Source organism: Nicotiana sylvestris, chromosome 12 (assembly GCF_000393655.2).
Source record: "Nicotiana sylvestris chromosome 12, ASM39365v2, whole genome shotgun sequence".
NCBI classification, from domain to species: domain Eukaryota; kingdom Viridiplantae; phylum Streptophyta; class Magnoliopsida; order Solanales; family Solanaceae; genus Nicotiana; species Nicotiana sylvestris.
Genome location: NC_091068.1, coordinates 60,604,268 through 60,618,882, shown reverse-complemented (window position 1 = coordinate 60,618,882; position 14,615 = coordinate 60,604,268). Strand labels below are relative to the sequence as shown.

General features: G+C 34.9%; 1 protein-coding gene across 2 annotated transcripts; it reads right to left on the bottom strand.

Annotated features, from left to right (window-relative positions):
- Window positions 1-304: 304 nt before the first annotated feature.
- LOC104239454 (probable DNA primase large subunit) lies at window positions 305-14,286 on the bottom strand. Of its 2 annotated transcripts, none has more exons than XM_009794084.2 (20): window positions 14,064-14,286; window positions 12,995-13,056; window positions 12,807-12,910; window positions 12,615-12,696; window positions 12,467-12,526; window positions 12,282-12,330; window positions 12,164-12,183; window positions 11,611-11,694; window positions 11,451-11,515; window positions 10,765-10,813; window positions 10,584-10,631; window positions 10,409-10,498; window positions 10,186-10,245; window positions 9,296-9,355; window positions 8,636-8,710; window positions 8,021-8,106; window positions 5,212-5,305; window positions 5,029-5,136; window positions 3,573-3,643; window positions 305-540 (listed from the first exon to the last, which is right to left on the bottom strand). In XM_009794084.2, exons 1-19 carry the CDS (start codon window positions 14,197-14,199, stop codon window positions 3,623-3,625), a joined length of 1,353 nt encoding a protein of 450 aa, XP_009792386.1. In that variant the 5' UTR covers window positions 14,200-14,286; the 3' UTR covers window positions 305-540; window positions 3,573-3,622. The 2 variants fall into 2 exon arrangements, with proteins under 2 accessions (XP_009792386.1, XP_009792387.1); XM_009794085.2 differs by having other exon boundaries at window positions 5,029-5,111; window positions 14,064-14,282.
- Between the last annotated feature and the right edge of the window lie 329 nt (window positions 14,287-14,615).

Below are 14,615 nucleotides of genomic sequence, written 5' to 3'. Positions count from 1 at the left end.
GAATCGAGTGTCAAACGGCTTTAGCCTCATCAAGAACCAGACTAATCAATATCACCCCATTAGGCAAGTTCTGCAAACTGGTTATTACTAGCATACGGCTACTGGTTCTGATCAATCATATCCTCAAGGAAGCAAATATATACGCTGATTCTTGACCAGAAGAGAGCCACGGAGCTGACACAGCTCATGGGAAACAAGGTGTGGTCCAAGCAGACATGACAGGAATAGCTTACCCTAGATGACCTTGGTCTTTTGTCTCTTTTGTGATTTAAAATGAAGTTTGAACAAAAGCAAAAGAGAAACAGAGTCGAAAATTTGCTCTTTGCTAAATTGGATACCAGAAACCTTCAATAGAGTTCATAGCAGTCATTACCATACAGATTTCTTTAGCAGTTGGAATTGACAACTCACAAAATCTTACCAATCACTCGCACCAGAAATATACATAGGTAATCAATTTAAAATCTTACTGATCACTCGTACCAGAAATATACACAGGTAATCAATTTTAGGACCAGTGGATCTCATGATGTATGTCACCTGAAAAGGCAAATTTCCAACATAATCGAGATGAAGCAATATCAGGATCATCCTTTTTATTTTGACATGTAGGAAAGTCAAAATCATCTAGTTATAATGATGATATTTTTCCTGATTATTAGTCTTTTATAGCAACGGAAAAATGGCATGTATAGTCCAAGTAGGATGAGGTAAATATTTGGTAGCCATCAAAGAAATCCATACAGCCACTCATTCTGACTCTCAAGTCATAAACTCCTATGACCTGTAGGAATTAAACCATGAAAGTGAACCACCATGCTTAATTTCTTCCGTCAAAGTCATTTAGTTACAAAGGATCAGTTGCAGTACACAAGGAGAAATGTGCATATTTACGTGGGCTCCACTCAAATTGGATCAAGAAGGATGTCCAATTCGAAATGCCATGAACTAGTTGAGATTGATATGGATCCTATATCCACTCTGCTCAATTCGGTCCATGTACTTCCAGTAAAAGAAGGGTTCTTTTTTGGGATTTAGTAACTGTAGTCAGACTATTGTGGAGAACTAGAGAGCAGAAGCCCATGTGTACTCTTTGATAGCTGAGGACCTGGGAGAGGGAGACCGTTTTCTCTTATATTTTGCAACTGAAGCATGTCGTAAAATGATGACCAGAACTGTGACAGGAGGTTACTTGAGAGCTTTCACTGCTTCGACGGGTGACAAAATAGTGTGATAGGCATTCACCTACTATTTTGCCGAGACAATGGTGCTTTAGTAATGACCCAAATGGTCGTTTTGAGTTCTAGCGCTCCATTTTGCGATTTACGGCTTCTAATAGGTTCATTTGATATTTCATGACTTGCCCGCATGGTTGGTTTTGATTTTTGGAGGTTATAGAAGAGTTATGGTAGAAGAATTCAATTTGGAAGCTTTAAGTGGTTGGAGTTAACCAATATTTGACTTTTGTGTAAATAACTCAGGATTGCTGATTTGATGGTTCCGTAAGCTCCGTATTATGATTTTGGACTTGTACGTATGTTTGGTTCGGGTCTCAGGTGACCCGAGGTCATTTTGGCGCTTCTAGTCGAAAGTTAGAAATTTGAGTTATGAACATTTGAAATTCTTGAGTTTTGATGCTTCGTTCTTGATTTTTTAATGTTGTTTTGATGTTTTGAGCTTACGACAAGTTATGATAGGTTTATATACTTGTTTGGATGGGGTCCCTAGGGGATCGGGTGAATTTCGGGATGGTTTCGGACCATTTAAGTCCATTTTGTAGCAGTTGATCTGCCTATGTTTTGCAGTACTTCGCGAACGCAAAGGGAGGGACACTAACGCGAAGTTATGGGGATTGACCTTTGCGAACGCGAAGGCTGACAGAGGGAATAACTATCGTGAACGTGACAACAGGAGCGGGAATGCAACAGCTGTAGACCTTTGCCTTCGCGAACGCGAGGTACGTGTCGCGAACGCGATGCACACACTCGCCTGGGTATTTGAATGTTAGAAATGGGATTTGACCTCATTTTCACCATTTTTGACACCTAGACCCTGGAAGGAGCCGATTTTTGGAGGGATATTCACCCCAACTGCTAAGATTAGTATTTTTAACTTAATTTTGATTATATATCATGATTCCTCATAAACTTTTATCCCTAAATCTAGGATTTTAAAGTGTAGAAACTGGGTTTTTGGGTTTGAATTTACGAGAGCTAATTTTGGGATTTGGACCTTAATTTGAGATCGAATCTTGAAACCAATAATAGATTTGGACTCGTGGGGATATGGAGTCGGGATTTGGTCTCGATTTCGGATTTAGACCATGATGGTCCGGGTTGACTTTTTGTTGACTTTTGGGATTTCATCAAAGATTGAACCTTCATTAATTGGGGATGTTTCCTTTAGTATTATTGACTTCCTTAGATGATACTTGACTAGGTTTTGATCACTTTAATGAATTTCTAAGGAAAGTTGTTTTAGGTTGTTGAACTTGTTCCGGAATGAGTTAAGGTCTTGCCTTGCTTTGTTTTGAGGGAATTTTTCCTAACAAATGTCATTGTTTGCTACATGCAGGGGTGATGCATCTGCGAGGTGACGAGCGTATATGCATGTGCTAGGGTTGTCCATGCTCGGGATAGATTATATGCTTCTTTGTGCCTTGTTGAATTTTGTGACCTTCTTGACTAATATTTTATATGCTTCTAAAACTATATGAGTTTAATTATCCATGCTAGAAATCATGTTTAAAAATATGACATCTTAATTGAGCATGAAGGGCTATTCTTGAAATTGTTGATATACACAATTTGATTGTAGCCATGCCTTATATCACGAACATATATTTATACATGGTATTCATGTGCTACTTGAGCTTCTTTCTTCATATTAAAGATCATGATTGGGGCCTTAGCGCAATATTTGGCAAGATCTAGTTGTCAAGTTGGCTTGAGTGCATTGTGTAGTATTTAACTATGTTGCGCGGACTCTCCAAAATGATGCCGCACCCGTGTCGGATCCTCCAAAAATACACTATTTTTGGAGGATCCGGCACGCACCCAGTAACATTTCCGGAGAGTCCGAGCAACATAGGTATTTAACTGCTTTAGGGTGCAAGGATGTTACCAGGATTAATAAAGGATGCAGAGGCCTTTAGAAGAAGAGGAAACGTCAAGCATGAATATTGCGGGTCATGCCAAAAGAGAGAAATAGGAGTCTTTAAAGGGATAAACAACAACTGTGTACTATGAGGAATAGCTTAATGTTCTTATTTTTTCTTGCACCTGTGCAGTCTTGTTTATATAGAAGATCGAGTTTCATGTATAGAGAACATATTTTGGTGTATGTTCTCTACTTTTTGGTATACTACTTGTATATGGGGTATTTGTCAAATTAATGAATTACTTAACCTTATTAAAAAAGTCACAGCAATGGCCTCTGTCTCTCTGTTTTGACTTCATCTTGCAGTCATTCAATTGGATCTTATATCATTTCAATTTCATTCTCTTTAAAATGTCCATGTAGCAAAATGAGAGAGAGAGAGAGAGAGAGAGAGAAAATGGTAAGATTCTCACATTAGGAGGGCAAAAGCGTTTAACTCCCCTTGTGTCAAAGCTTCTGTGTTTCATGGGTTGCTGGAATTGTTCTGCAAGTGATAATGATGGAAAGAAGGAATACGTTATGCTAAAACTGGTAATGGAAGAGGGCATAATTAGTTTAAATATTAACAATTGTCAGTGCAACTCAACCAAAGATCATAGTGATACCGGTTAATGCAAACTATTCACCTCATGGTCTAAGCAAAGATCCTGAATATGATTATGCTGTCAAGTGTCAACTTTAGATGGCAATATCAATGGAAGAACACATTCTCCAGAACAATTTTATGAAAACACCAAGGAATAAGTATGCATGGCAAGTACTATTTCCACTCAGAAAAGGTAAAGTTACAGCAGATGAACCAAACTGGATTGGCAAAGGAACGTCTGGAAAGCTCAATCTTTGAAAAGAGCAAAAATCTTATTGAGACAAAAATCAATATGCAGACAGCAACCCTGGTCTGCCGGAATATCAACACTAGATATACAACTTTTAATATCTAGGCTCTTTTGGGAACTGGAACATGGTCTGTGCATCACGGATAAAACTTTTTAATTCGCTATGGGAACAAAATTTGATCCTATTGAATTTATCCAACAAATAGGGTGGATATATTAGAAATTAGATACTGATCATTTAAGCATCATTTCCGTTGCTATTGTGCATGGATTCTAAGGTAACATGCAAAGACCCCAAGACAAGAGTTAGTTAAAACTCCAAATCCCAACCCCTCTGATAGCAGAGCACTTAACTACTCTGTCCTATTTTCCCCTCCCACTCTCTCTCGCAGCAAAGATGTTGATGGCAAGATATATATACATATAGCAAAATAATGATCACTCAATGGCAGTATTAATCCCTACGCGTCCTTTTGATGTAATATTCTGTTCAGACTAGGGAGCAGAACACCAGATTTAGGTCACCTGGCTTCCCTCCTGGAGAAGAAAACCTTCTCCTTCCATGTTAAAACAATAAACTTGATCCAGTTAAATCTGGAATTTACATTGTTTTGTTGAGAAAGTAGGATATGAGTCTAAGGCTGTAGTTTTTCCAAGTAAATCCAAATTGGTTCAGTTACAGAACAATGTCCTAACAAGAATCTAGCAACTGTGCATAAAGTATAAATACTTCCCAAGTAAAAAGGTTGAGTCCATCACAAGCAGTAGTTTTTCTTTATATCACATGTACACCTTGAGCAAATGCTTGCTCAGCATAAAAATGTGGAAATACAAAATATAGTGTTCCAACTAGAACTTAGAAGGAGCAGAATATTGAGGTGATCAATTTAGTTCGAAGTACTTACAAATCAATAAACAATGATTAAACACCCTAAGGGAATTTGGCATATTACAGGAATTCATAACATAGCTCTACGTAGAGTAGGTATAGGAAACAAAAGCAAAGATTTTTACTCCATTTTGAAGAACTTACTGGTGATTCTAAGATCTTTCGGCTGTCGTTATAGTACTGATTTGGATGGTTAATCCCCGCATCACACGATGAACCATGAACAGCTTCAAAGGTCAAAGTACAAGCCAACTGCAAATTATTATGATCATAATTAATAGATAAGGGGGACTAAAGCAGTTGCAAGACATAAAAGTATACACTAACCTGATAGTGTCTATTTCGAACTTTGTCTAACATATCCTCGACTGCTCGATTGCCTACTCCCATCCTGGTCAGCGCAGCTCTCAAATTCTCCTCACTGTTGAAGCAAATTTTGCCAGATAATGAGAAATAATTGCCACCAATATTCGATTTTTGAAATACCAGAACAGTTTGTCAAGATTAGAAATTTGAGTTCCTGGGTGCAAGCCAATTGTCACCAGTTGCGTCATTATACAGAGACTGACAGGAAAAGCCTGAGGAAGACTAACAGAGACACCTCCTGTGAAGCTTTTATAAGTTCGAAGTTGGAAATGTGGAAAATGTCGAGCTAATATCACGAAGTTTAGACATTACCCGTAATCTTTTGGAGTGAAGTTAAAGAAAGTATCAACATTTTGAATGTTTCCAGGGTAAGAAAAGCTCACTCTGAGAGTATGTTTTCTCCCAATAAAATAATAACCAGTATTAGTACCCGCGCGATGCGCGGACACAAATATCAAATTATGATTTGGGTTATTTGGATTATATGCAACTTACCTTAAAATTTAAACCCTCCGGATAAAAATTACATATAATCGGTAGATATCACCTAAGAAGCAGGACATGAAACTGTTTCTCACATCACGTACTGGATAACATATTTCTTTTTTATATCTGTAACAATCTTGATCTTAGTACTTGCATTTATTCCGTGGTCGATATTATTTTAACAAAATTCTTACTACCACTTTATGTTTTACTTCAAAGTCGAATAAGTCTTATCCTTCTACATTTTCACCACAAAAAAATCTCTCTTTAATCTTTGCTTATAGTTATTGCATTATTCATTACCTAATATTGTTATATTGTTATGTGATCTTTTATTAGCTTATCAATTTACTTATCATTACCCTTTTGATAATCATATATAAATATAAATTTTTATTCCTAAAATTTAATGTATTTTTATACTTTTATTCTCTTACTCAGAACTCTTTCGTCATTTAAATCTATCACTAATATTTTTGAGTATTATTTAATTATTTAATATACTTATCCTTAAATTAATTCAAAGTATAAATATTCTCACACTTTCTTTATTTTCCTCTTTATATATTTTTATCCCTATTATGAAATTTTAATTAGTTTTTTATATTGATATTTTACCAATAATCAAAATATGTAATATCACATTTTATTTTAAGTCATAACATTGAATTAGTCTAAAATATTGAATACATAAGTTTTTTTAATTAGCAAATTTTAAATCTATTGTATTTTCTTATAATTAGTTTATATCACATGCAATTAAAATTTCTTTCTCTTTTAGTTTCAGGATAAAAGTTTAACTTTTATTTTCGTTACTAAATTATCTACATGAGACATTTATTTTGTATTCTTAATATTTTAATTTGTATCCAATTATTATTTTTATTTATCTAGTAAAACTTTAATTTTGTGGTCCTATCCATTGTTTGAGCATTTTTACCATAATTTGAATCTAATCTCAAGTTCAAATCCTCTTTCCCTTCTATTTCTAATTTTAAATGTTTTTGATTTTTTAATTATTGCTATTATGTTACCTAATATATAGTATTTCATGCTTTCATGTGGCCTTCATTAACTTTCCTCATCATTTAGTATCATTATCCATTTATGTCCTTTAATATAATATAGATCAATGTGTGATTTTTTAATCTTGATATAAATATTTATTTTAATTTAAAATAATACTCGAAATTATTAAATTATGTAAATTAAAAAATAATATTTTTAAGTATTATATAGTAAAATTTCTAATAATTTAATTTAGTTATTTAATATTAATTAATTAAGAAATAAGTTAATGTGGCTTTTTCTGGTTACACCATATGGCTGAATTAGTTATTAGTTAATAGTTAATTAGTTAATATATTATAAGTGGCTAATTTTAAGGTTGTCACTTGGCTTAAGGAGAGGGTTTTTTCCTCTCCTAATAATATATAGATATTTGCCAGCATCTAATTTTGGAGATCCCATCAATTGAGTTAGGAAATGTTAAATACAAACTCCACACTTCTGAAATGCAACTTAAGAGGGAAAGAAATATCAAAATTTTATATTCAAGACTGAAAATGCGCTTTGCCAGTGATAACTCTGCGGGCACACACGAGTGATCAAACAAAAGAATCTACAGGCCTGCATGTCACACATAAACCACGCTTCTCATGTCGGATGACGTGGTTATGCTTGTACCAAATAAACAACCGCCAAGCCCTGTGGAATTTCAGTATTTTTTTTCTTTTTTAAGATGACAATTAATCACCATTGATACGTAGCGGAAAGCGGAGGCAGGTAACACCCAATGAAACGTAACTATTTTTTTTTTATTTATTTAAAACTATATACAACAGCCACTTATTCAACATTATCAATAAAGTCCTCATGCCATAATTTTGACATTCTAAAGTTAGATAGCAAATGAATGCTTAGAGACTTAGATAACAAACAATTTGACATTGTTTTGCAAATCGTTGTTAAAGAATGTAAGACCTTTAGATTTTTCCCTTGTTCATTATTCTAGGAAATGCTAAACATCATGAAGTTATAAGCAAAGAAAATAAAAGTTGCTCCGCAGGGTGAAAAGAAGGGATGAAAAAAAGTTTGAAAAGGCCCTCTTTTCAGAGAGGAAAAGGAGAGAGGAGTATTTCAAGTTGTTGGTGTTTAATAGCAGCATGTACTAATTTAACCAACCCCCCTGCCCACCCCTCCCACCCCTCAACCACAAAAAAAAATGCACACTTGCTAACTTTAAGAGAACAATGTCACACACAAACCCCAGAAAAGTTTTGACCTGAAATGACGATATGGACAGCCATGATGATCTCCAACTCCAGGTGTTGATGATATAATCTTTTGACAAGAATAAGGTGTATAATCCTGCATTGGTTCCAGCAACAGAGAACGGGTGGTGAGAAAGTAGCAGAAAAGATTACAAAGCTCAAAAGGTATTAGCAAAAGGTGTGAGAATGATTTCTTCCTCATCTTCTCTTTTCTATGAATTTTGCAGATTCTTGAAATAATTATACAGCTTTGCTTTTTCTCAAGATGCAAAGGAGTCAAAGAACTAAAAGAAGATTGACCAGCGCCACTTTCTTCAACTTTATTCCTCACTTGAGATAAAACAGAAATGAGAGATATGTGGAACCGATAGAATATTTGGAATTTAATTTCTTTTTCTTGGTGGTTGACAGAAACCTTTGTCCTCCCCTCGTTTTCAAGGTTGTCACTGCAATACAGCACGAGGGCTGTGATCATACTCTAATGGAGAGCAAAATCCTTTTACTAACCAAGACCACCATCACAAAATTTCATATACCTACCAAGACTTCACAAACTTCAACATCATTAAGCAATGCAGCTTTGAATAAGTTACTCAAAGAAATGCAACTTTGAATAAGTTACTCACCGTTCTTTTTCCTTCTTTTCCATAGCTGTGCCTTATGCTGTATGCATATTCTTTATCAAATCTTTCAGCACCAACCTACAAAAGAAATTACAAAAGAGATTATACACCTCATATCCAAGAGAAATGAAAAACATCGTGGAATTCATAATGCGCATTATATCTCTCTTTCTAAATAGAGGCAAGTTGCAGTATAGCTAAACCAATAGAGTTTGGGAAAAAGTGTTTCCAAAGAATGATGTTAACAGCATTGCATCTGTAGTAGTTAATATATTCTGATAGTTGCCTCACATTTAGTCATGTTCATATATGATATGAGAAGAAGGATGCAGGTTCAGCGGATGCTACTCAGTCCTTTTACATCTTTTAGTATAAGAAACTATTCGGAATGTATTAAGAGGGAATACATACAGCTAACTACAGTACAATAAAAAATCGTGCATTGTAGACTCCAGCTTTGAACAGCTTATAAGTAATAATGGTAGTCAGGGAATAAGACAAGCAACAAAATAAATGAACTATATTCACCTTCCCTTGGTTAATAGCAGTTTCTATTCCAAAATAAAAGCTTGAAAGCAGAAACAGAATAAATTTAATACCCGGATCACTGCCTGTCCATGCAGAGAAAAAGAAAGCAAACGAGAAGAACAACACTATCCTCACCTTCGGGGAGAACTCAGCTTTCCAAAATGCAAGGGCATCATCCAACTTCAATCCCATACCCTACAAGTAAAACTAAGACACTTTCAGAAGTGAAGAAACAAACTTTTGACAATTTGTTTCACAAATCTTGAAACTCATATTTATATTTATGGTGCCAAAGCCATGTTGGTTCAAGTAAAAGAATCAGACACTAGTTTAAAGCTACTATTGACAACATTATAGCCCCAAAACCTAACAAGACTTTCAAATTCAGACCTGCTCCCTTGATCCAACACTGCAGAGAAAAATTGTTTTATACAGCTCACTCTATTCTCACAAGACAATATCTTAGAACCATGTGTCTTACCTCTTTCCAGGTTTCAGAAGTCCTCAAACTTCCCCGCTTTCTCTCACAAAATACATATGTTAAATTTGAATCATTGCTGCTCATAAATTGAATAATAATTTTATACTTTTATCAAGCATCGACTTTCTTGTATGCTCGTACACAACAGGATATTTGACAAGCAGGAAGTATTGGTTGGAGCACCACTTTTGTGGCAGTTTTCTTTTAAGATTCATACTGAATTAAATCAATTAAAAATTCAAAACCAATTATAGAATCACAAAAGCAAAAGAATACAGCTTTTTTTTTCTGTATAAGGTCAAAAAAACCAACGATGTTATTATGCTTTTACATAGATAAATCACCAAACGCAAAAAAAAAAAAAAAAATGTAGTACATTACACAAAGTTGATGATACTGATGTGCAAGTCGAACAGAATAAAATATGACATGCTTAGAGCAGCAAAACCTCCATCATTATTCTAGATCTTTAAATAAATAGTTAGAATCTTTTTATGAATTACACAAAGTCAACACAAATGCGTATCAAACCCAATAATGTGACCTTGAGAAATAGACCAAGTTGCATCCTGCCACCATGCTTCAGATGATGATCCTCTCTTAGCTGCAATAGGTATTGTAGGTCATACACGGAAACAAATGACAAAGACTGAAAAGTGTATTATAAAAATTCAAAAAATACTAAGATGTACAAGGAACATGCGATCACTTTAACATTGAAGGCAATTCAAAATAACATAAAGTTAGTTCCTTGATGAAGTTCTAACCTTCCCGAAAAGATGATGCATACACAGTGGAAACGAACTCTTAGCAATTTGATCAATGTCTTTTAGTGATATATCTGTGTGCTTTGTTGGCTGCAGTAAATGTTTTATTTGGTCAACCAAAAACAACTAGAACCTCAACTGTTGAAATAAATAACAAGGCAGATGTTGCAGATACCTGGCTATAATCAGGACCCAAATAACTCGTGGATAGAGCTTCAATAATCTGACAAATATGAGAGAAAAAGGTGCTAAATTTCAGGTGCAACTTAAGAGCTAGTTCAGTAGTCACATTAATACAATGGAAATTAGGTTATATAATTCTTTTAAGTGCAGCTTCAAGGTAGCTCAATACTCACAGGAGTCAAACGATCCTTCTCCTGTTCTCTAATCCTCGATGTCCATTTTCTGAAACCAAAAGCATGAACTTCTAAAAATCCAATGGATAGTAAAGTTTTTGACTTTCATTAGATGAAAGGTAATCTTGACATGGCAAAAATATCATGCTAAAACAGAATGTCACTTGTACTCTATTCAACATAACAAGGCCCTTATTTTAAAGCCATATTGCCTGAAGTCAAGAAAAAGCACGCATTCCCTCAATCATTATTTACTCAACAACATAACATAAAAATACTCAAACATGAGAAGATAAGAGAATAAATAACAAGAAATCTACAAGTCAAAGTGAACATGCACATGCTAATTGCTGACAGGCAGAAAAAGCACACAGAGAATGCTTCTGCCAGGAATAGAAAAAATAATTGAAGTGAACATATACAACTAGTATTATAGTCTTGGTAAATGAAAGAATAAGGAATCGTCAACTCTCTAACTCTAAATGTGTTATAACTAGTTCAAACCATTACAGAAAATCCAGTTGATGAAAGGAAAACTTCATTTTCAAGATGCCTATTAGGAATACAGAGTTCTAAAACAATCAAAGAAAAACATATTAGATTCAAAAATGGTATTTCTAATCAATGAATGATTGGTTGACTCCATCCTATCTTTCCCTGAGAAGAGCAAACATGTATCTATAAACCTGTTTGTCAGCACTAGTGCTTTTGAAAGATGACTGCGGAATTGTGTGACAACTAGTGAAACCACCTGTAAGAATAAGCCACATCAGGGAAATTGTATATTGAGATTTCAGATTAGAATATTGACATGGACTCTACACCATAAACCAGAAACTAAATTACCTGGCTCATTGCAATATATGCATTCCCTTCCTTAATAAATACCCGTCGACCCGCCACAAGCTCTGGCACCTCCTCAAATGGAACCTTTATTGTTAAATGCAAGACAATAAAATGGAAATCAACCAGAACTCCCAGAAGGCATCACCTCATTAAGTACTACAAGATAAGAGAGTGACTTGTGCAATATTATTTAATATTTTTCAATATTAGAGTCCAAATACAAATAAAAAGACATATGTCTCATATATCATGCCTGAGCCAAGCATGAAAATCTACAATTGAATAAACAGATGTACTTCGTTATGACAAATATCATGGCTTTTGAGCGCACCATGATCCTCAGATTCCCAAAATATAAGGCTATCGGCACAAGACAGTGCATATGGATCTTTCTTTTGACACGCTAAAGAAAAGATACTGTAAATTTTCCTTCCTTTCAGTATAGGTTTTACTTGGCTTAAGGGGTTTGGAGCAGATCCATTTGCTGTCTTCCTTTTGTCATTTTCTTTCAGCAAAGTTGGGCAGTTAAAGGGTTTTCAAGTCAAGGGAATACCTTGTAGAAGATCGCATCAGCTGCAACAAACCAATATCATAATGTTAATGCATGAAAGTAGTACAAAAATTGATCTTCACAATTGAAAAACAGGGAGAAGCAAGTAATCGAGAAATACTGCTTTGGCCTATGGAGCGTGCAACTTGGTTCAGCATGTCCTTCACAGTCTGCATCAAAAGCAACCAGTCTTTCAGGGCCAAAAGTTTTATCATTTCCAGAAAAAGGTGAACAACCTGGCCATAATGCTGTGGAAGTAAACTAATAGTCACTCGTAGAAGTACCAAAAGCTAACATAAAATTTACCTCGTATTCAGCACGGCTCACAGCTTTGTATGGAAGATCAAACTCTGCGAATAGCGCCTTCTGTAGCCAAATTTATGTGCCACACATTATCAGCATGAACCATAAAAATGTTTCCAGGAGACAACAATGGTGCTTGTAGCTATCAAACCTGAACTTCAGGATTTTCATGCAAGAATCGGTGCCGAAATAAGGTAGTCTCCATTGACAGAAACCATTTCCTCAACTCCTCCCTAACATATGAAGTTCAAAGTGAAAAAAATACACACACCACCACACAGACACATATTACATGGAACCAAAGATATTTAAGAATAGAAAAACCACAATGGCCTCAACTTACGTCCTGCAATAAACAAGCCGCAAGACAAAATGCGAAATTATGTCCTTGTTCACAACCTCGGATGCCTGCGGATGCCTCATATTTTCCTTCCACAGATCATACACCTAAGATTGAAGCCAATAAATCAATCTGCACATAGGGAGACAGAAAAAATAATTCTATATTTTAAAGAAAAGCTACATCGTTACCAATTTCTCCATCTCATCAGGCTTCTTTCCTCTGGATAAACCATCCGAAATTCCTTTCAAAACTGGATTATATAGACAAATCATATCCATCAATTAACTAAAAAGAGAATTATCCGAAGCTAATGCTACAAATGAGTAATTTATGTATGTAATATATATAGAGAGAGAGAGAGACTAAGAGGCCACGGTCTTATGGGAATTAGGAGGTCACGGGTTCGAGCCGTGGAAACAGCCTCTTGTAGAAATGCAGGGTAAGGATGCGTACAATAGACCCTTGTGGTCCAGCCCTTCCCCGGACTCCGCGCATAGCGGGAGCTTAGTGCACTGGGCTGCCCTTTTTCTACAGCAACAGCTCCATTAACTATATTATAGAACTGAAATGGCTTTGGCTAAGTTCATTTAATGATAGAACTCACTTAGTTTCAATTAATACGAAATTCTTTCAATTACAGGATGCAAAAGGTTTGACATCATATCATTAATAATATATTCTACTCCTATAAAACATTCAAAATATTCAAGATTTCAAATTTATTTGACTATTCAAAATCTAACTAAGATACAATTTTTTCTGTATCAAGCTCACTTTCAAACCATTACTTAATATCACTAATATGATAAATAAGTTAAATTAATGTCTTTAACTCTATCTCCAGTCAAATACCAAATGGAATAATAGAAGGTAAACATTTATACTTAGTTTAAGGCATCAGCTCCTACGAAATAATTTCACAAGGAAAAAAAAGGTATTGTCTTGGCACCTTAAAAAACAAGCAATAACAATACTAGAAATTGGTTTCTCCTTTTTCTTTAATTTTCTTTTTTCCTCTAGCCAACAGAATTTGCGCAAAAAAAAATCAGTAGATCAACATACTTATGCTTGGAGAATAATCAACGAAAAATGAATGAAACGGTAAAAAAGATCAGAAGAAAATAAGGCACAAATTTTAGTTAATTCATTTCTGGTAAGCCGCGAGATTTTACAGATGCTGTTGAAATGTCCGCAGAGAGAAAATCTGCGGACATTTCTAGTGAGGATGATTGAATGAAGGGGAGAGATTTCAATTACCGCGGAGGCGATCGATGGCATAAAACTCAAAATCTTCGAGCCGGACTTCAAGAGGAGGTGCAGAACGATAGAGAGGCAGAGTCGAGACGGCATCGTTAGGCACTGAAGATTTCCTCTGAGATCTGACGACTTCCATGGCTTTGTTTTGGTTTCGCGATTCAACAATGAAGCAACTGACCTGTAGAATTTCGTCGAATACTGAAAATGGCGGGAAACATTCTCCACTATATAGTAGACCTAGAGGATGGGGTTTGCTAAATAAAATATTTTTATTTTTATAAATAAATAAAAAAACGACTAAAGTATGGGTTGTGGATTGGGCTTGGTGTTGTTCTTGGGCCATTTAAATATTGAATGTTTACTAGCTTAACATCTTAATCATTTTAAATAAATATCATTTTAAAAAATTATATTTTATATCTATCTTTTAATGTTTATAGCAAAATATCTATTTAACATCTACACTTAAACCACTATATACGCTAATTATTATTTTTCTCTCTCTTTTTTCAGATTTTTCTCTCACATAATTACCGTATTTGATGTAAACTT